The sequence below is a fragment of the Centrocercus urophasianus genome, unplaced genomic scaffold (assembly GCF_019232065.1).
Source record: "Centrocercus urophasianus isolate 14NV4802_14NV808 unplaced genomic scaffold, USGS_Curo_1.0 seq_18, whole genome shotgun sequence".
Lineage (NCBI taxonomy): Eukaryota > Metazoa > Chordata > Aves > Galliformes > Phasianidae > Centrocercus > Centrocercus urophasianus.
The window spans coordinates 22,027,483-22,050,809 of record NW_024884733.1 but is presented as its reverse complement, the minus strand read 5'-3'; the positions used below and the strand labels follow the sequence as shown (position 1 = coordinate 22,050,809).

At 43.5% G+C, this 23,327-nt stretch overlaps 1 protein-coding gene across 2 annotated transcripts in view; it reads left to right on the top strand.

Annotated features, from left to right (window-relative positions):
* LOC122160553 (cytosolic carboxypeptidase 6-like) overlaps positions 1–11,925 on the top strand; it is a 145,597-nt gene extending 133,672 nt beyond the window's left edge. For both annotated transcript variants that reach the window (XM_042819163.1, XM_042819162.1), the window contains exons 4-5: positions 1,370–1,466; positions 11,806–11,925. In XM_042819163.1, the coding sequence (XP_042675097.1) occupies positions 1,370–1,466; positions 11,806–11,920 (212 nt within the window). In that variant the 3' untranslated portion in view covers positions 11,921–11,925. The remainder of the gene's footprint in view (positions 1–1,369; positions 1,467–11,805) is intronic.
* Positions 11,926–23,327: the final 11,402 nt, after the last annotated feature.

Here is a 23,327-nt window from a genome sequence, read left to right as displayed (position 1 = left end):
GCTCACAGCGATGCCTGAACCTGATGTCTCATACTCACTTGTTTTGATGTGTCTAATGTAAGTGGGCGGGTACTAAAAGCTTCATTTAGAAGCAAGTGTCTTCACAGCCGCTGCTGGAAACCCCTGGGATGCTGCACTTCTGGAATTTTCCTCTAATGGAAACATCAGCAGATAACTATTGGTGTAACGGAATGTGAACACATGCGCACAAAACAACCCAGAAATGGTTTCTTTTCCTAGACTGCTGGATGTCAGATGCAGAAGTATGTTTAGTTCCCCAGGTTGCATGTCCACTTCAGCTTCTGCATTAACACCCCTGAAATCCTGAAATGGCTGCTGTGATGACCAACTGGGACAGCACTCTTGAAAATCACATGGTTATTGCAGTGTGTGTAGGCATCAGGTCAAAATAAGCAATTAAAAGAGTCCTCAGCTATGCAGCTATGGATAATGACATCCATTGCATTTCTTCCAGATGAACATCATCATGCAGAGGATAAGCAGGGACCACTCTATAACAGGCAGGTCTAATGCTGATGTTTCACATAGGGAAGAGGTTCACCCAATGAATATATGATCTTGGGTATTATTTTTTTATGCAGTCATGGGTTATTCAGCTTATTTTTAGGCAACAGAGTCTTCAGGAGGTTCAGGCACCCTCAAAGTCTCTTCAGCAGCTCATCTGTATAGTGTTGGGTTCAGGGTTAGCCAAAACAGAAATCGTGGCCAGCAAGGGGAGAAGAGCCCCAGTGTTGTTGCTGACTTCCTGAAGGTAATGCACAGCTGTCCAAGACATTCTTCTAGATCAGTGCTAAACCATCATTTTAGCTTCTGAGTACAACACAACTAGAGAACTGTAGATTCTTCTAGGACAGCGTGGGAGCTCCACGCTAAAGGTGAAGGGCTACAGCTCCGATCCCAGTGTTAAATTTTTATACTGGTACATGTCTGGTTTGTACCATGACGTTGTTGACCTTGTCTCCTGGAGACAAGTACAGAAATGTCACCTGTGTCCAAACATTTTTAGGTATTTATTTTCCCTGAGCGTGAAAATTGGAAGGCTGCTTGGTCTAGTCTGTTGCTTCATGAACAACACGGGGATCTGCAGCCAAGTGTAAAGGGGAAGAGAGACTGTTTCCTCTTGTCTCGAGTTTTATATAGCATCTACCTGTGAAAAGAAGAAGAAAACAAGATGACCCTTGCTTTGTCTGCTTATGTAAGTCATTTTGCCTGAGGTCTAAGGACTGTGGGATGGCTAATGTAAACTTGCTCGTGCGTCAAATAGCAGTAATTTACCTCTGGACTATGTGGTTTTATTATTAATATCTTTAATTATTTCCAAAAATACTCCTTAATTAAAAACCTACAGATATGAAGCTTGGAAGGAATGTGGCCAGGACGTTCTTGGACTATTACAGGCTGAACTCCTTGGTGGAAAGACCACTGGCAGCAACTCCTAAAATTCGGTAGGTCAGAAAGCATTTTCTTTTGCTTTAGTGGGGCTGCTTCTTTCATGCCTTTCATGACTAAACTTCAGTGCTCCTTCATTATGGCTTTATAATAAGGATGCCAGTCTAACTGTGCTTATTCTATTAAAATTCCATTCGGAAATAAAGCATTTATGATCAGGAAAGATACCTGGTTTATGCCTGAAAAAAATATTCAGGGGATTTGGGAGATATCAATATCTTTCCTGAATTCTGTCTGCTGTACACCAATCTCACACCAGTATCTTTAATGGACTTACCCTTCGTTTATCTCCCAAGAGTGAGAGGAGAATCAGACTCTCTTTATTTTGAAAACTTTTAGTTCTGGAAGGAAAAACTTTTTCAGTGCTTCAGGAGGTTATTGGCAAGCCTGTGCTGAAGGCAGCGTTCTTCATTTCACTTTGGACCTGTGCTGACAGCTGGATGGCAGGCTTCTCCTACAGCTAGGACCAGGTTTCCCCCTCACTGTGAATCCCTAATCCAGCTTTACAGCCAGTGTAGGCTATTTGTCCCAAAGTGTCTCTGTTTTTGGACATGAAGTAAGGCCACTAGAGAAGAAGGCACACAGGTATGAAGAGAGGGTTTAAATGCCCAAGCTCTATTCTCTGCAGTGCTGCTGGCCCTCTGCGTGGTGTTGGACCACTGATGTCCTTTCAGTGTCTTACCTTGCATGAGCAGCAGTGGCTGTACTACGGAAGTGCTGATTGAGAATTGCCATTATTTGAACAGACAAAGCTGGGTAATAATGTGAAGAGAGAAGCTGACCAGGAACCAGAACTCCTGTTGCGTGGGAAACACCATGTTCAGAATTTGTTTCTGTTCAGAGGATGGAGCATTTTTGCCTCCAAACTCAAAATTTCCAATTAAGTGCATTTAGATCAATTGGAAAGTTTGGAATTGTTTGTTTTAATACCACAGCCAAGCATAATTTATATTTACAATGGAAAATCCAGTTCCAAATGGAATTGTTCCTGTCCAGCAAGGACTGCAGATGACCCTTGAATATCACTCCCTTCTTTTCCCCTCTTTTTCCCCTTAAAAAAATACCTGTGATAATAGTTTCTTGTTTACAAAGAAACACTTTCCTACTGAAGACTTTCCACTGATGCGTAAGATGGATGCTACAATTATCAGCCCAGGCCATAGAGCAATTGCTGGAATACACTTCAGCAGACTTTAAAAATCCTTTTGGTGCAGCCATTCTGGCAGTTCCTTATGCATACAGGCCGAGCCAGCCTGACTGCATTAGGTGTTTAAAGGCCCTATTTTGGGTCCATCTTCCATTCTGTGTTCGTGATCTCGACACAACAGTTTAGGCTGGCTCAAGGAGGATTGTCAGCGCTGCAGCTCTGAATGCTCTTATCTGCAGAGACCTGCAGGGTTAGCAGAGAAAAGCATCCAGCATCTTCCTTTCCTCTGGAAATTGAATGTATCATTTCTTTCAGATTCCCAGGGGCTGCAACCTCCAAGGCTAAAAACCCACAGCTATTACTGAACCTAATTACCACCTGACAGCAAAGTGCTTTTCCGTAGCATCATTCAGTTACCTCATCAAAAAGAATGTTTGTTTGCCTTCTTCGTTTTAAATTAAAGAAGCACTTACAGTGGTAACTGAAGCATTTTAATCTCATCAAATATCCATGTCCATCTCTATAGAGACAGCCATGCCAGCAGGGAAAGATACACATCTATAATCGACTTGAACAGAGCAGATTTCTCTTCTCCCCCCACCAGAATCTAATGGGGTGAGGGATCTTTTGTCTGGGGGGGTTCTACCTCACATTAAAATCCTAAATACTGTAAATGTTCAGCCTAAAGCCAACAGATGTTTTAGGAATAGATTTTGAAAATTCATGTTGTTAATTTCCTGATAGCTTTCAAATGCTGGTCTTCCTTGTAAGTAGACAAATGCCTTCTATTTGTCTCGTGGGTCTTTGTCACCTGACATTTGATCAGAGCCTGTGTACATTATTAAAAGTACACGAACGAAATGAAATCTTCTTTGAAGCTGTCATGTTTACTGCAAACCTGTGCACAAGAAAACCTTGCAAACTGCTGGGTAGGAGGAGGAAGATAGCTGTGGTTTTAAATCTGCCTTGGCTGGGCAGTGGCATTAGGAAAGGACTAGAATATATAAAATGATACTAAATATCTCTATAATCGGGACTAATTACATGGTAAGGTTATTAGCTTGATGACTGGACATGTTGTGACCATAGTTTATGAAAATATATTAAAACATTACCAGATTCCACATACTCATTGAAAGAAAGCTGCAGAGTTAATAAACGTGTAAGAGACAACTAATTGGCTGCTTTGTCCTAGTCTATTGCAGGCAGAATGATTTCTGTTTGAGGAAATTAATGCAGCCAAATGTGTTATAAGAATAGCCCTGGAAATAACAGCAACCTGAATCACTTCCAGAGTACCTCTTGACTGAAGGACCTTAAAGAAGGAAATGTTTACTTTGTTATCACTGTGGTGTGCAGAAGGAAACTGAGGCGCAGAAAGGAAGGGATGGTCCTGAAAATTGGTGCAAGTATTTGCTAGTGCCCAGTTTCAGGCCCCTTTAGCCCTGATAACAGCTATACTGAAGAACAGACGATGCAGGCAGTTCAGTGAATTAGGATCATCTGGTGCAAGAGACAAGAACTGCAGCTCTGGTTACAGGGCAAGAACTGACTGTGAGGCCAAGCACTTGTAAAGCTTATTCCAAGATGGAAAGAGGGATAGCTGTATCTTTATAAGGTGTTTATGTGCATGTAAGTGAATCCAACTTGTTGGATCTACAGTTGGACCTGTGGTATCCCCAGTGTATCCCACAGTCCTACTCTTGCAAGGACCCCGTGATCCTAAATGAACACTTAGTTCAGAAAGATAATGTCCATTGTTACCAGCAAACTAAGCAATTATTTTCCTGAAGGTGATATGTCTGCAGCAAGATAGGAAAGCATCAATGGCTCAGCTGGGGAGGGCAGGAAGATTAGAATATTTTCATATGTGAGCTAATGAATTAAAAGCCTTGCTGAAAATGCTGGACACTTTCTGGAGTGATAAACCGATAGGCCCATAGATTTCTAAGAGTGAGACCTGTGTGCTGCCTACAGAAGCTGCTGGAGAACAGAGTGCTGCCACTTCAGTGTGCTTCAGAAAGGCTCAGGAAAGTCCACCAGCACACAAAGACATCTCTTCAAGGCCGAGTTAAGTGGGGACAGAGCAGGAGAGCACAGCTGTTTGGTTGGCAATGGAAGTTCATGCCCTTCCTCTCCTCTTCTTGCAGTGCTGTTTTATGCTGCTCAGCGGCCAACAAATTCTGCTTCTGCTGCACTCACTGGGAAGAATTTGAATGGGATTCCCTGTGATGCTGTCAGAGACACAAGCAGCTCTTTCTCTTGCTGTGTCTCTGTCCTGAGCACACTTCTCTACTTGTGCCAGAGTAAGTGTTAGCACTGGTTGTGTTGAGAGCAAAAAATTGCCTCCACTGAAATCTTTGGTATAAAAGGCAAAATTTTTGTAGGTGATGAAGAAAAAGCAGAGTGCAACTGTTAAAAAAAAAGAAAACAGAAACCTTGCCATGCAAAAATTTGCAAATGCAAGTCACCTTGTGCTGCCTTAGGCCTTTGCCCACGCCAACATTGCTCTGTTCTTTCCCTCCTGGCTCATTGACTGTGCAGCAGAGCTGTGCTTCAGAACAGCAGCGTCAGCGAAGTTGCTATTGCCTCTCAAACTGCTGACTCGTTTTTCTGAGAGCTGCTAGTCCCATGTTTCTGGTTCTCTGTGTTCACTGAGGTCCAAATTATGGACATGCTGAGTGCTTTTGGCTCTGACAAAGGTTAGAGGAGCTGGACTTTGAACAGACACCTCGTAAGTACCCTGAAAAATCCCAGCTGGCCAGCAGAATATCTCTGTACCAGGTAAAACTCAGGCCCTCTGCTCATTGGGATGTAGAAAAAGAAATCCATTCCTATGTGGGAAGCTCTCTGTTGACGTACCGATACTCATGAAATCCAGGAGAAGAGGAATAGCTCTGTCTCTAAGAGCAGGGAACTTGATGGCATGCAGCAAGTAATGCCTGGAGTTACACACTGAACAAAAAAAAAGACAAGAAAATATTGACTGACCCTTTTTTAATTGCTTGTTCGTTTGTTTGTTGTGCCCTGAATGAAGCAGAAGTCTTGTTGAAGAAAAAGTAGGCTGTGATGAGGTAATTAAAGACTGCATCAGAAGGCATATCCGCCAGGAGGCTGAATTAAAATTGCTCTGACAGCCTTTATTCGGGTAATTCCTCCTCTTGCTGCTTGACTTTGCAGCCTTAATGATGATGTATAAGTTCACAGCTGTGTATCCAATCAGATGGATTGGCCCACGGGACTGCCCCGTCATCCTCAGGTGATGGCAACCATCGTCTGCATCACAATGGGTGGAGATGGAGAATGTCTTTTCCTGTATGGGCACAGTCTGCTAAAGAGACACTTCTGCCAGGACAACTCAGTCGTTCAAATGCTGAGCCCCATCTGACACTAAAGAGATGTTCAGTGGTTGTGTGGGCCTCCAGGCTCTGACTGATGCCGTCCTGGGGATTTGCTGCTTTCTGGCACATGTGTGGGAGTCCTTCTGTCCCGTGGGATCTGGATGTTCTTCCCGTCCACTCATGCTGTCTTTCAGAAAAAACTTTTAAGATCTGCCTTCAGGATTTGTGAGGTTTTACCTGCATCTGTCGGCGCTTTCTTTGACCTGGCCATGTCTGAAATGAGAGCTGGGAGTGAAGCCACCTGTCTGCTTTACGTAGATGGCTGCTTCTTGTCATTCTCTTGGGGCCCTGTTTGCTGTCACCGCAGCTCACTTCCCCCAAACTTAAAATGCTGTCTTGTCATCTTTTCCCCCACCATTTTTCAGTGGGAGAGTAGTCTTTAGGGAAAAACAAAAAAAAAGAAAAGAAAAAAAAAAGTGCATGTCCTAGCAAGAATTATGAATTTTTTTCAGGGCAACAGTGCCCTAGATGATATGTGATCTGAAGTACTCCTAAACACTAGGAGGTCCAGCCATTTCCCTTGCCCACATAGGATGCACACAGGCTTCTCATCTCCCTGGGCTACTCATATCACCCCACTTCAGTCTCAGGGTACTGGCAGTGGCTCTTGAATGGTGCTGATACAGCCCCTTCCTCCAGAGTTGCTCCAGAGGAAGATCAGCAAAACTACTTACTTACCATTTGTAGAGAAAGGAGGAAATGAAGAAAGAAAAAAGAGAATCAGCTGCAGAACCCTTCATCACCAGCCTGGCTAAGAGAGAGGACTGCAGCCTGTCTTAGACATTTTGCTGGACCTGGCCAATGGGTGCCCCACAGCCGTGTCACTTTTGTAACGACAGGTTGCACCAGTCTGAATTTAAGAATCTTCCCTGTGCCCCTGGAAGGGCTGTTTGGGGCTGTAGTGATACACAATCCTACCAGCTAGGACAGAAATGCTTTGGAAGCCTGCAGGGCATCTTACCACTTCCCTTCCTGTTCCAACAGTGCAAAGCTCATGTGAGTGTCTAAATAAAGCCCCGCTTTATCCTCCCACATTGGTCAGTGCACCTCTAAAAAGAAATAAAAATAAAAACCTGCTAAGGAGTCAAACAACTTCAATCTGATTTCCAGGTTTGTAAATGGGAGCACTACTGTGGCATAAAGGAAAATTATATGTTTTGCCTCAAAAAATAATTTTTATTTTTTCCCCCTTCTCAACTGGTAATTATAATGTCAGCTCACTCCCACGCATGTCTACACGTTTTATGCAACTCTTAATACTTGTAGCTGTCATTAAGGAAAGCTTTCCAGGTTTTAAACTGTGACACATTTGAGTGGGTTCAATGAAGAGGATCCCTTTGCAGGGTTTGGGGAGATTTGCAGCACTCACCAAAACACCCCACTACAACAATTGCTTCCTCAAGCACTTGGGGGCCAGTGTTGGCTAGAAGGATTTCAGCCTGGATTTAGGCATGCACTCTAAAGCACGTGCAAACAGTCAGATACACCTCAGCACTGGTCCTGCTTTCAGAAATCCCCATGTAAAGAATGTGTAAAAACACACCACTTCAAGACTGGTCCAGGGAGCCAGCATGCCTGTACAGCAGGGGAAAGTAATCTGCATTACTGTAGGAAGTAGGCTGGGTCCATGTTAACAATCCCTTTCAAAATGAAGGTGCTGTCAGATGGTTTAATTTAATTTACTCTACCTTAATTTACTTTTGGAAATGAGCTAAATGAATGAATTGAATTATGGCTACTTTAACTCTGAAGGAGCATATCCACATAGGAGCTTACTGTGGTTTGACTAATCACCTTCACGGTTTACACCCTAAATGTATTTGGATTAGCTCTCTGGGGCATCCTCATGTAGATACCCCTGGAGACTCCCACCTGCTTTTCCCTTCCTTCTCCAGGCTTGCTGCTCTGAAGAAGCTGGGGCTCGGTAAGCAGATTTAAATCATCTGTGTTTTTTCCAGCTTCACCCCTGCGTGGACTCTCCTCCTATTTCTAAGGAGGAGGATAGAGCACACCACTGTGAAAGCATAGAGAGTTGCTATGTATTGAATGAGCTGACTTGGTTAATGTCTGGTGTATATAGCATGTTAATCCTGACATCGTATTTCTAATTTGAACAAACTCAAGACACAAAGAGACAATCATTTTTTTGCTAGCAATATATTATTCTCCTGCTGCTTCTCTTTAGAAAATAGGAGGACAGAGGACAAGACAAAACCTTCAGTGGCAAAGGGAGAGCCATCTGCAAAGTCTCCTGAGAGGGACTTTGCAGCTGTAATATGGTGCCTTGGCACCACTGGACTGATTCCTGCATTCAGAAAGGTATAGCCTCACAGTAAGGACTTGATGAGGTCTCCAGGTAGTTCTGATATTATCCTCCATTCACTGAGATAGTGGGATTTGCAAGGCCCAGAAATCATAATCTGCTGTAAAAGGTGTAGGTGAGTGGTCACCTACGTACAAGAGTTTGTGCTTGCTTTCTGGAAATGGACACTGGTGACCACATACAAAAAAAAAAAAAAAATTAAAAAAAAAAAAAAATTCAAGCCTTTGGTAATGGCTAAGGATTTCTGACCTTTGCTCTAACACTGTAAATTTGTTTTTATAGCTTCTAATTGCCTTGCTTTGCAGCACGAACGTTATCTAACTGCCAGGGCACTGACCGTCATTATCTGCTGGGTCATTTAATTTGTGTTTTTTTACATTTGAAACTTGTCAGACATTCTCAGAAAATACTGTGCTCCCCTTGCAGTGTCAAATGTGGGCCTGGCTAATTGTGGATCCCTGAGGGTGAAGCATTTGAAGTAATCAGGCGTTGATTGTTTGGCTGCAATGGCGGCCCATCTGCAATGGAAACACACCTCCTTTGAATGGAGGGGAGAGTGTAAAAATTAGATCAGCAGACACACGACAGCAACCAGATTTCACGGTTTCAGGGATCAGAGGTTAGTCATTTTTCAGCCTTGATGATTCATTTTCGATCCTACTCACGTGGCTTTAATGACCTTATTTTCTCCTCCCTTTGCAGTTTAAATACAGAATTCTCTTCTGTGTTTTGGCCCTCTGAGTATGCCAGCTGCAAAGTCACTAACATCTATCACTCCCCACCTCAACGTGCTTCACCAATTGGAAACAAATGTCAAGAGAAGCATGTGTGAAAGAGCCCAAAATGCCACAAGAGCACACGTGTGCTTACAGGCTGTGAGCTCACCTGCGCTGCTTTAGGACAGTGGTGTGTAAACCACAGCTCATCTAAAACATCAGCCTGGTCTGGAGGTCTGATAATTTATTCTGAGATCCTTAAGATTTCCTAACAATTAAACATACCAGTGAAATTGTTTTAGAGGTGAACATGTGCAGTACATTTGTTGTAGATGTATATAGGGCTTGAATTCCTAACTAAGGGCTGAGCTAAAGCAAGCAACGTCTCCATTTTGTAGAACATGAAAAAAAGCCTCTCTGGAATCACCAAGATGCCAGACCTCCATGTGAATTATGCTCCTCCTGTATTTAGAAAGAAGCAATTTTGCTGTTGAAATCAGAGGTTGGCATTTTTTCCCATGGGTTCCGTAACTCAAAATTATGTTGAGATCACGCATGTACTGAAGGTTTTTTTTTAGCACCAAAGGTGAATGTATTCAGATTATTCAAGTGGTGATTTTTTGGATGTACAATTAGTAGACTGAGAGGTGCGGTATAAATTTGGTATTGTAATTGCTATGCCTCTGAGATTTGCAAACCAGTTTGCATGGCTGCAAGATTAACTGTTGTATGTGTGATGAGCACGCAGCAGGGCTGTGATTTGATCACAACTGTCTATCAATTGGCTGTATGGCCACAAATCACTTTCTCACAAGAATCTGGTGTGAACTGAGTGCTTGATATTTGTGGTTCTTCAGCTCAACTTATGCTTGGATAGCTGCTAAAAAAGGGCAGTGAATAAAAATCCCACTGTAAGTGCTGTTGGTTAACCCGAGTTTGCTTTTCAGCTGTTATGCAGATGCAAAAATCCTCTTTGCATGTTTCTTATGTTGCTTTCTTCTCCTGCAAAGAGCAGACAGCCCAGTTTGCCTTTCTGGGAAGGAGGTTGCCTTTGCTGGGGTAAGCCTTGCCTGTTCAGTGCTGGGCATGGGCAGGCTGTCAGCACTAACAGGGACAGCCCAAGGGCAGGGATGTCTTGACTGACATGCCTCCCTATGTTTTGTGTGATTCTCTGTTCAGTCCACAGCTGCTGCTGTGTTTGGATCTCCAGCATTGTCTAGGAACTTGTCAATGTAATTATACACAGAACCAGAGAAAGCACTTGTTCTCACTTCTGTGTGCCTCTCAGGTCTCCCTCACAGGGTCCTAATTTATTTATTTTTGTCTCTGTGTTTTTCTCTTCAAAATTCGTAGGTTGGTTGAACTGTGGAGACGCAGTAGATGCTGAACTGGTGGCAGTTGTGATGGCAATAGAGAGGGGAGAGCTGAGGCAGTGAAGCTCCCTCAGCCAGGAGTTGGACTCAATAGGTCTTGTGGATTTCTACCAACTCAGGATGTTCTGTGATTCCATGACTGTCATGGTGTCCTAAGGCAAAGATTCCTGCTCCAGCACAGCACCAGCACAGCAGGGTACATGGCTGTAGGACCTGTGGCCCTTCACGTTCAGCCTCCCATCATAGCTATATCTCAGGGTACAAAGATGTGAGGATTGGTTCCTAGGTTTGGCTCTGCCCAGCAGCTAGATGAGCAGACAGACAGGCTGAGGCTGTTTGTGCTTGTCATGCTGTGACACACAACTGTCAGGAGCCTGAGGGTAGTGGAAGTGGTGGGCTGTGAATTGGGAGGGTTTAATTAAGGCCTTTAAGCAAAGAGGCTGTGTAAGTAAACAGAACAGAAATGTTAAAAAAAAAAATAACAGATAATAAAGGCCAGAGATTTACTTTTCCTTAAAGCAGCAAACATCCAGAATGCACACTGTAAACACACACCCGGCAGCACTTTGCCTGGGAAGCACACAGTGAGACCAGAACCACATGAAGCAGCTCTGCTATACAGGACAGGCTGTGGGAAGCTACAAGGCTGGTGCAGCCATGCCAGGCTGTGATGAGCTCACATCTCTGAAAGAGGGCTTTGTATTTCTCCTCATCAGAGATCAGCAATTGAACCCCAACTGCTTTGCGAGGTCTGCAGCCCAAAGGGTGCTGAAAGGGTCAGGCCACAAACAACAGTGACAAGTAAGGTTTTACATTATAATTAAATATTTGGAGTTAATGGAAGTGCTGGAATCACTGGCATCACATGCCACGTGATGGGTGCTCCCCAGCCACATGGGCAGAGTTTGGCCATGGCTGTGAGCCTTCTTCATAGCAGGGGCAATGAAGAGGTGAGCAGACCTGGGAACCAGCTGTCCTGGAAGCAGTATCTACCCCAGAAGGAAATATTCACTGTGACATGATTGCTGATAATAGGGAAAAATGATGTGAAATGTTTCAGAAGTGTGGTGAGGAGAAAACAGCTGTAAGTGCATTGGCCTGAAGGAAAACAGAGCTTTCTCTTGGAGAGTTCAGAGATAGTGCAGAGTGTCTTCTGGAAGGACTAACCCTTCTCTGACCAGAGGAGCAGGGCACCAGCTCTAATTTCTCTTAACCATCTCTAATTTCTCTTGAGCAGCCAAAGCCTCCCTTGCAGATGCTTCCCTGTGAGACTGCACGTGCATCTCCTCAGAGCTCAGCCACCCAGGGTTTGCTTATCTGCTGTAGGAACACCACAGCATTCATAACACCTGTCCTCTCTCTCTTCTTTTGGCAGGAAGGAAAAGCCGCCAGCCTTTAAATGCACCACCCAGAAGAGCCAGGGGACCAGCCATGCTGACAGCAAGCCAGGGAAGAGAAGCCTGAAGGACCAATCTCTCCCTGCACGATGAGAGGAGAGGAGGGCTGGTTTGTGTGGTGAGGTGGAAGAGTGCAGCTGGAGCTGGAACTGCTGATATTTCTCTTTTTTTTTTTTTTTTTTTTTTTCCCAGATAAGTATTTCTAAGATAACAAATAGTCCAGAGGGAAACGAAGGAGAGGGAAATTAGCTAGAAATTTTACCATTGATTCTTTTTTATTTATAGACGGTAAATCAATTTCAAGCCTTTTTTCTTTTTTTTTTTTTTTTTTACTCTCTGGTAAAAAAAAAAAAAAAAAAAAAAAAAAAGAGTGACCCAATAGATCTAGAGAAATCATTTGCAGTGGCTGAAAAGCTATTTGTTAAAACGAGAAAGCCTCCCCTTCCTCCACCAGCCCCTCTCTCTCCCTCTCTGTTAAGGGGTAATCCATACAATGAGCAAATGAGGGAGTCCTGGCTCCCCTGCTTCACTATGTGATGTCTCCCCATTTAGTGTCAGGCTCAGAAGCTTTTATGCCAATTGCATGTGCTAGCCCAGTTAGCTTGCATTATGAGAGCCTGATAAATAGCTTCTGGGAGTCCAGCAGGTGCTCCTCAGTGTGCCGTTTATCATCTGCTGCATGGTTAGGCTTTTGCTCTTCTATCAGATCATTTGAGGAAAGTGGTCGTATGAGAAATGCTAGTGGTGTCACCTGTCAGGTGCAGCACAAAATTCGCTGCAAGCCCTGTCTAACAGGCAGAAACCATGTTCCTCCAGCAGTAGCTGGTAGGAATCTGGGAAGAGTGGGCTTCCAAAAGATTTATGACTGAGGCAGTGTCAGCGAGGGGTAGCGCTGAAAGAGAAGGTGCTGAGACCCAGAGGATAGAAAGGGGAAGGATGAACCAGAATGAGGTTAAAGGGAGATATGTGAAACAAGAATGAATGAGTTCCCCTTGGTGTCAGGTGGTCCCAAAGAAGTAGCAGTCCAAGACACTCTGTAGTAAAGGAAGTGAGGTTGGTTGCTCCTCTTCTCTAAGACAGGACATGACCCTTGCAATCTAGAAACAAGGTCAGACCCAGCTGGGTAGTCATGATGAGCTGGATAGAGAAGAAAGCATCCTGGGCAAAAATGAAGATATATGAGAAAAACTGGAAATTATAGGCAATGGACCTTCCAGGCTATTTAAATTTACTGCCCCTAGTGAAAATATTCCCTGTATCTTCAGCAGTGGAGAACTGGCTGCGGAACCTGAGCATTACCAACACTAAACCAATCTACGAGCCTACAAAGAACTACCAGAAAGCAACCTGAGTTGTATTTATGCAGCCAGGAAACTAGTAGTTCCTCATATGCTCATCTGTCTTTGAATACTGTATCTGTCCCAGTGTTATTTTGGGTGTAAGGGAGCTCTGCATAAGGTCCTTTGGGGTCTCTGCCACACAAGCTAATACAAAGCAAGCAGGATCAAGGTCTGCATTCTGTGTCTTAGGACCTCACACACTCTTCTGTAGTCCTATTGCACCACCCAGACAGCCCTCTTAGGACCACTGGCACATGGTTTCCAATCTGATTAGCATGACTGCAATCAGAATGAGTGAGCAGGTACAATTTGGGAGAAAAAAAAAAAAAAGGGCTTTGCATGCCTCTGAAAAAGTGCAAACTACTCAGGATCTGACAAAACTTGAGCTGATTGTTTCTGTGCATTGGTCAGCTGCTTGCTGAGCTTTCATTAGTCCATTAGTTAGTTAGTTTGTCTCTGAAAAGGGTAACTTGGCTAAAACGAGATACCCCACTGGAAGGAGAATAGTTTAAAATACTGAGCAAATGTGATGTTGTCAGTCTTTCAAGGTGAGGGGGTTAAACTGTGAGCATTTTAGGGAGAATAAAACGCCCTCGTATGATGAATTCCAAGGCATCCAAAAGGCATAGTGCTGGCTCTCTGTCTCCTAGAGCAGAGTAATGAATAGCTGTGACAGTGTGATAATTAAAATGACCTCTTGGAGATATGGATTAGAAGGTATGCAGAGGGGGGATAAGTTCTCCTTTGAATTAATCTACTGTTAATTTATGACTATCATTGGGTTTTATAGGGTTTTAGTGGAAGACTTTCAAAGTTGGTTTACTGGGAGGAAAATGTTCCTTTTGCATATTCAGTGGGAAAATATTTGCAGAATTCCTTGTTATTTATTTTTGAATGGTTCTATTTATATACGTATGCATATATATAATAAGAGAGTTTCAGATATTTGCTTAGCTGCTAAAGGATTTGCTCAAGAAATACGAATAAAGTGATAAAAGCAGCTGAGGAATGTGCGTGTTGTTTCATTTTCAGATTCCATCTTCCCCAAGGGCTCCCAGAGTCACTTTGAGACCAAGAAGTGGACAAGCTGGTTCTGGGAAGCCCTTGGGCTGCCCTGATATCAGCTGTCAGAGATTCCTGCCATCTGACTTGTAAAAGTCAGCCTTTTAAGTTCAGATTTAATAACTGGATTTTCCTGAAATCGCTGTTTCTACTTGTTTTCTGTCACCCACATCTACCCCAGAGCCTGCAATTTTCAACTCTGTGAAGACCTAATGTGGAATCCTCATCTCTGCCAGAGTGGTATCCTTTCTGCTGAGATATCCCAAGCTTTAGTCGGATAGAAAGGACAGATTGGAGATAGTTACCCATATGGGAAATGATGACATCCCATTTGTCAGCTCCCATGTTGGTAACCTTCTTCCCATCCCCTCCACCTGCCTAGCAATACCATAACATCCAAACATAAGGTTATCTGCCAAGAGCATCTGCCTTGCTCTTCAGTCAGGCAGCATGCCCGTTTTGGAGCCCACCCTCTCCATCCTTGTTCCAGCACGTTGTGTTCAGATTCATTTCACTTCTGTCTCAGTTTCTCTCTTACATCTTCTGTTCCACTAATAGCTGCCCCCACCCATCTTTCCACTTTGAGATCTCTATAATGTCGCCTCTGAACCCCTTAGGCACAGCAAAACTATAGTGCTTTTTCCAGAGACCCACCTTTGCTTTCATGGTTCACCAATAAACTGTTATTTGAAAGCTCTCCCTGGCCTTCTGAGGCAGAGCTTGAGCCCTTCTGCTGGTTCTCTGCCAGCAATTACAATTTGATGTGGCACTGTCTGTGACCATTTCACAAGTGCCTGGGGACACCATCATGGGAGCTGCTCTCTGTCTCTAGTTCAGCTTCCCCCATGTGAGCACTGAGGTCTTTTTCCTCCATCTGAGCAGGGAAATCCCACTTCATAGCCTGTTTCCGGCCTCTTTTCAGCTGCTGTGGTTTGAGTCCCTTTTTCCTGAGAAGTAGATCTGTGTCTCAGCCATAAGGTGCACTCAACAAGTAATTCCTTCCTGTTCTTGTGTGTAAGGTCCAAGGTAACACCAGGTATTCTGAAAGGTTTAGAAGACAATACAAAGCCCAAATTGTTGTGTCTGACAGGACATAAATAAATTTTATTTTGGGAACAAATGCATGTATTTATCTGAGCCCGACTGGGGGGCTTTCCTTGTGGGGAGCCTGGAGCCCCGCTGCATTGTCCTGCCTGCCCCTGCTCTCTGCCTTGGGAGCAGGAGGGCCCTCCTTTGGAGGAGTAGCAATGACTTTACCTTGCTTTGCCCAGGACTGGCTCATGAATATTAAAATACTGAAATTAACTTGTTTTCTGTGCATTCTGCTCTCCTGACAAGAAAATCCTGCTAGAAACCCCTGCACAGGCGGTCTAACTGTTGAATTGGACCCTCGCTGTGAAGGGATTATATATTCTGATTGGGGCTGAGTTTGCAATTATTTTCTCTGCCACACCAAAGACCTTTACTGCTAAGCTACAAACCAGTTATAGGAACATGAAATGCTTTGACTTCTTCACTAGGGAAACATTAATCCAATCACAGGTTATGTCCATTACAGACTATGGCAATATTGTATACAGGAATTCCCAGGAGAAGATTCTACAAAAATTGGAATCTCTCTATAACCATGTTATGAGATTTACTGGTGTGGATAAAATGGGCAGAGTTAAAATTACCAGGCTGGCTATCTCTAAAAGACAGGTGAAGTCTGCTGGCTATCATTGCTTCATAATATTACAAATGGAAAAGCCCTGAAGTAATTGAATAATACATCTGCAGAAAAAAAAGCTTGTGAACTGTTATAACCTAAAGATAGACTGCAAGGAAACAATGTGCATACAGCACCCGCTTAAAAGAAGAAAGATGCTTTCCTTACCTGGTGCAGGAAGATACCCGCAAATGTAGATACAGATTCTCTCTGCCTCCTATATTATATGTGTCTGTGCCTTGTATGTGTATGTATGTCTATCTCTTTTCACATAAAATAAGTTAAAGCAGTTTTCTCCACAGGCTGAAGCATGGTGCTGGATGGTGACAATTCATAAGCAGAGCTCACTGCATTGTTTTGTACCAGAGGTTGTTAAAAACATTTGACACGGTTGGCAAAAGAGCTGATTTTTGTCCCCTGCACATCTCTCTGTCCTTGCAGTGAAAATGATTTCAAAGCACTTTGTAACGATGGTTTTCCCTGTGTGCTTTTGGATCAGTGTGCTGTGGGCCATAGTGCCAGTGTAACAGCAGAGAGCTACTTCATGGGGTCTGTGCAAGTCCAGGGCTAGCAGGACAATGTGTGCTGACACAGCTGCTGCTCTATGGTTAGATGCAAACAATCTTTTTGTGTAAGCACACCCTGTTTGCACCCTTTGGAAGGGGACAATGGCCCATAGCCTGCTGACTTGCTCACTATCTCCATGTAAATGCAACCATATCATCTTCAAGGATGGAGGAGCTAGAAGGCTTCCTGGAACCACAGGTCCCAGTGCAGCTGGCCATCATCTCTTCTGTTCTCTGGAGGTAAGTGCATGTCTGAGGGGCCTCAATCAGCTCAGACATCCAATTGCTGGTTCTGGTGGGGCCTAGAGGAGCACCTCTCAGTACTCGTGTTCTTTCCCATCTGGTAGCTCAGAGTGGAGATCCAATGGCATCTCGGGAGCTATGCTGCAACACTGTGGCATCAGGGGCTGTCATAGCCAAGAACTGTGATTTATTTCACATTTCATGCAGGCTAGCATGCACAGCACATACTATTTTGGGAGAGTGGGTATGGAGGGGTTTAAATCCTCCTGTGAAAGAAACACAAGGGAGGCTGAGCTCATGGGCATTGGGTAGCAAGGTGCAAGAAAACTTTGAAATCAGAGCCCCTCTCCACATTTTTTCTCATTAAAAAAGCTGTTTGTCATTGAAATATTTCAGACTTACAAAATATAAAAATGCTGCTTTTCCAGCAAGGCCTGAACATCTGAAAGCAGTGGGAACAGAAATCATCCAGCTCTAACTTTACCTGCAGTACCAATCACCTGGGTATACGAATGAAGATTTTCTTTCCAGCTAAGTGTTTGAAAGAACAATGAAGTGCTAGAGCAAGTTTTGTCATTGGGGAAGAAGTCTGCCATCCACCATTGCATAGACAAATTATACTGAGTATGAAAAGTCCCCTGCCCATTTTGCACCTTTACAGCTCTAAAGTACAGTCAGTGCTTTAAGCCTGAACAATTGCTGAGCATTTGTACCCATCTCCCTTTGGTTAAAGGTGAAGGTGGGGTTTTTTTTTAGTTTCACTCCCAGTCCATACCACAAAGACTAGTCCCATCAGGGGGATTTTTTTCTGCTGCCACCATGCCTCATTTTAAGGAAGGATGAAGGAATTTCTATAGGAGGAATTTTTTTTAGGCGCCGTGTTGCCCATGTTATGTGATGCAATTTGTGAGATGCCCCATATTGAGCTGTGCTGCAGGAAACTATGAGGCTGCTTGCTGTTGTTTGCAGTGCTGAATGCAGGGCCTGCAGGGAAACCAGGCACAGCTAGTGGGGAAGTTGTTTTCTGGCAATACATATTGTACTTAGCACTTTCATTTCTTCCTTCCCTAAGGGAGATTCCTTTCCCTTTTGGTTGGTCACAGCCCTGTCACACTCCCAAAGAGTTTGAGAAGCTGATTCTGAGTCACAGGGTGGAAAATATATAGCATGTCCAGGGAGATTTGACTAAGAAGTAGCAGGAAGAGGAGGGAAAAAAAAGGACACACTGCATGTGTCCCAGGGCAGTGCTGGAATGGGTAAGTGCTAATTAATAAACTGCACATAGAACAAAATCCTTTCTTATTGCGAACTCTCTAGGTGAAAAGTTACTGGTAAATTAATAAAAATACAAACAATAATGATACAAGCATTTGTATTGGCAATTGTATAGACTAGCCCACTGTTTCTGCACTTGAGAAGCTCAAGCACATAGAATCATAGAATCACAGAATCACCAAGGTTGGAAAAGACCTAAAAGATCATCCAGTCCAACCGTTCACCTATTCCCAATAGCTCCCACTAAACCATGTCCCTCAACACAACATCCAGCCTTTCCTTGAACACCCCCAGGGTCTGTGACTCCACCACCTCCCTTGGCAGTCCATTCCAGTGCCTGACCACCCTTTCTGAAAAGTAATACCTCCTAATGTCCAGCCTGAATCTCCCTTTCATTCAACGCAGTCAGCTCTTCACTCTCTTAGAACACCTTCTAGTGCTGCCGAGCTGCCCATCATGCATCAGGCAATCATTGCTGGGCTGGTTCTGGCATCAGAAAACAAGTTCTGTCCCAAACCAGGCTGCAGGGCAAATCATTCGTCAGCACGACTGCAGTATGCCAGTGCAAAATCACAGGAGAAACTATCCCTGTGTCCCTGTGTACTTTTAAATCATCAAGCTAATAAGTACCCTGGATGATAAGATGTAATCTTTTAAATGCAGTATGGATTTCTTCCCCTGAATTATGCATGATAACATCTTTAGGCATGAGCTTTTTTTTTTTTTTTGCTTTTTTTTTTTTTTGAAGGAGCTGTCTTTTGGTAGTGGTGGAAGTAATCACTATGTTTTACAATTAGGGAGGCAGGCCCAGCGAGAGCTCCCTGTTGCTAAACAATCTCTGCTAACGGCTGGGCCCCAGGACAGTGCCAGAATATCTCCAGGAGATGTGAGACTGTTAACACAGTGACTGAATGAGCAGATGTGGATTCCCAGGAAAGGTTCAATTCTCACCTGGGAAGAGATGCACAAGAGGAAAGGGAACGGATGCCTCAGATTTCAGAAGGGATCAGATAAATTCATAGAATCATAGAATTGTTTAGTTGGAAGGGACCTTTAAAGGTAATCTGGTCCAACTCTCCTGCAATGAACACACCTACAGCTCCATCAGGGTGCTCAGAGTCCTGTCCAGCCTGACGGTGAATGTCTCCAAGGACTGTGCACCCACCATTCAGAGCAGATTCTGCCACATACAGTCCCCACTTAGGGCTTGCTGGGAGCTCATGGGTGTGTGGGACCCACACAATCCAGAGGAGGCAATGGACACAAATTAAAAGAAATACAAAGTTCTATTTGAACACAAGTCAACTCTTTTTTTTGCCATGCAAATGGTCACACTCTGGAACAGGCTGCCTGGAGAGACTGTAGTGCACCCGTCTTTGGAGATGTTCAAAACCCAACAGGACACAACCCTGGGCAAAATGTTCCAGGTGATTTAGCATGAGCTGAGCTGTTGAATGAGGTCATCTCAAGAACCTTTCCAACCTCATCTTTGCTAAGATACTGTTCCTGTTTCTTATACCAGGTCCTGACCACTATACAAGTCGCTGCAGCAAACCATATAATGATATCAAAGTTGCCTGCAGCAGTTTTCTCTCACTGTTCTGCAGTGTCTACAGAGGTTTGTAGCTCTTCATCCCTTCTTAGCACCTGGGGAAACTGGGACAGCCAGAAAACAAATTATTTGATTAAAGACGTTTGGGAAGACAGGGGCAGAGGGACTAAATCTCCAGAGCATCACCTCCCACTCTCAGCCCAGCACTACAGCTGCAATGCCTGTGCAGTTGTATTTGGTGAGAGGTGCCAGCTGCACCTAGCATCCAGCCACAGCAGATGCTGAAGGTGTGGGATGCAGCATGCAGGGCAGCCCCAGGGCTGTAAATCACAGCAAATGAGGAGAGCTCCTGGGCTTTACCAAGGAGAGGATGGAGCAGGCAGCTGTGCTCTGGTGAGCTCAGCTGAACAGCATTCAAGCTGGTGCTTTAACGAAGGGTGCACTCCCAATTGCTAAGAGCAGCCTTTACCCACCTGTGCTTCAGACTGCAGCTTTAGTTTCTGTATAACACCTGTTTTTAATTCTTTTTTTCCAGTAATTCTATAGGTCTCAGATTTGGCCAAGTTACAACGCACAACAGAAACAGATTATAGATTGATGTTTCCAATATCACAAACATTTCTTAACTAAAGGAATGATTTGGTGACTCAGCGTATTTTAATCTATTGACAAGTACAGCTCTACGAAAAGAAAAATTATACTCTGATTTTCTCATGGACATTGTAAATCATAGAGAAAAGTAGATGTTCGTATTACATGTTACATACACACAAACACAGAGCCCCCACTTTATGTATTTCCTTAAGTTCCTGGTCCTGACTGACAGGAAAAATCTGCTTGTTGGTCTTTTGGTGAGCTGGACAAATACAAGGACTATGTTTATATGGTATAGGGGAAGCCAGCCATTTATGGATAATTAATCATAGACATGTATTCTTTATTTCCTATTTATGGGTGACACAGCAGGCTGAATTCTAATCAGCTCTCACTGTGGTGGGTTTCCATGTCCCTGCTTTCAGCAGTTAACACTTTAGAGATATCAGCCAAGGGAAGAAGTGGAATGAATATGATTAGGACCACTCTCTGCTTTTAGTGATGACTTTTGTCTTGTTATTGTGGGCTCCTGGGATGGCACCCTGGAAATGGGTTCTCAGCTATTGAGAACAGGTATCCCACAATACAACGTAGAATGGTGAAGTGAGTTAAACTAAAACCAGCGCCTGAACCCAACTTTCCAATGCCTGTATCTAACACAGGGGAAAGGGATTGGTATGGCTATACATGGGAAGTTTGACAGAGCATGTGCCATACTGCTCAGCTCTGACCTTGATTCCAGCATAGCCCAGCAAATCTCATTAAGGATTTCCCACACAGGGCTTATTGCAGGAATGGCCCCTCCATTCTTTTTTGTTTTCTAACTTAAAAATGCACTATAACAGAATGCTCTTCAGCAGACACACAATCTTAAACCCTTTGTTCAATGAGAAAAATAACTAACAAAGCTCTGACGAAGGTTAATGTGCAGTGTCCTTGGATAATGTGCAGTTTTGCCTTTATGGTACTAAAGGGTTTTACTTACAAGAATTATGTACTGTATCCTGACCTAAGTGACACCACGGTACATCTGAATTTGGAGTCAGACTACTGATGTAACTGGAATTGGTTTGGACTGTGACTGCCACATGTGCTACTCGGTATTTCTATCCAAGCCAGGTAGTGGGATCCTCTGCACCACTCCACACCTGGCCAACCCATGCTGCGAAAAATGCAGTTGTTACATGTGCTACTAATTGCACAGTAGGCGATTAAAATGGAGAGCTTTTTAAAAGTCAAATTGGCCTTTTACATCAAGTAATTTTGGATTGGGGCCAGATTCCTCTGAATGCTTTAGATACCTAACTCAATCAATGAGTATGAGACATCAAAATGCCTTTGGAAAAAAAAAAAAAAAAAAAAACTGCAGCCCTTAATCTTTAAATTTCATCTTTAATTTTGGAGTGAAATTGGTGCTTAGAAAATATAGCTTAGGGAGGACAGGGAAAGAAAAGTCCAGTGAGGAAAACTGAAATCTCGCCGAGCCAGGACTGCCATCAGCTGAAGAAGAGATGAGACATTAGCACACTGCTCAGGCTGGCTCGCTCTCTGGAATACATTGACAAAATTGATGTGGAGAGATGACACCATCCAGCCCCTAAAAACCTACAGCCCTTTAAAATGAGGGCCCCTGGGTGACAGATACTTTTCCAGGCATTAAGACTGGCAGCCCAACCAAAGTACAAGATCAAGAAAGTAAATTTGAAGGAGTTACTTTATTACAGATAACACAGCCTTTGCCAGATAGCCACGCTTCAGTTAAGCCCACCGAACCAAACTCCACGTTGCAATTCAGTCAGGAAAAGTAGCTTGCCCTAAGATATGATAGAGGACAAGCAAAATTAATAATTTTGAGAAGTATCATCATAGGAAAAATGTGAGGAGGTTTATTTTCCCTTATTTTTATCAGGACTCTTTTACCTTCAGATTCTCCTCCTGGGCAACTATTCAAAGCCAAACTTTGTTCGTGCCCCTTGGATCCAGTTTTCATGCCCTAGCACAAAAACAGGCCTTAGGAAAAGAATGAACCAAAATGTATATGCAGTGGGCCAAGCAGAAAAGAGGCACTTCAGGTCTATGACTATAGCTACTGACTGATTTAAATTCTTCCAATTTAAATGATTTTTTGTGAAATGAATGTTTAGCCCATAAAGGAGTTTGGTGACACAGAGACTTAAAGGTTGATGACAAAATGATAGATCCTCGCTTCAAAGTCAGTCTGAGACTGCAAGAAGTTACTCTGAAATTACATGCTGGTAATTACTCTTTTGGGATATCGGGGATGCTTTGGCTGTCTCTTCTGGGGTTGCCATCACTATTTTAGTGTCCAAATCTTTTTTATTTTATTAGGAATTAAACTTTCAGATCCCACATGCTGATTTGAAAAAATCACAGTTTGTATGCCAAAAACACCACACACATTTACAACTTGCTCCTTACCACAGGCTTTGTCTACAAGTGGACATGGATCAATGGAATAGGACCCAAACAATGGATGCAGACCAAAGACCAGCAGTTTGCATTCTCCCAGCCCAGGGTCCACAATGCAACATGTAAGAGCCTCAGCATAGAATCCAGCTGGCAGAATGTGCACGGGCATTTCGATCTTATGAAAACTTCATCCATATCCTTTTGTTACCCCAGGGCTTCGAGGGATTACTGCATTAAAACAGTGATTTGATCTTTAAGGGTTTGACCATTCAAGAGGCAAAGCAAGTCAGCACAATTTTTTTTCAGCACTTAAGCAAATGAATATTAAATTTAGGTGTGTATTTGTTCACCTAGTAGAAGAGAACTGCCTCGGTAGGACAGCAAGGATGCTGGAGCAGACCATCACAGCATTGGCTGAGATTGTTAAAATCCTTATACTAATTAATTTCCTTTTCTTACCTTAAAACCATTTCTTTTTTTCAATTTCTATTTGAATCAAGATCCAAGACACAGAAACTACTGAAGTACGTACTCAAATTTGAGGTAGAGTCCAAGCCAGGAGGTCAATGAAGTTCAAGGCGGGGGCATCCTTGAATCACCTGTGCCCAAATCAGCTGAGAAGCAACTGTAGTGCTTCTCCCCTAGGGCTGCTGTTCTTTGTCCTACATCAGGCCTTTGCAAGCCACGTCAGTAAGTATGGTCCCCAAACCCCAGCAGTTTAGAAGAGAAA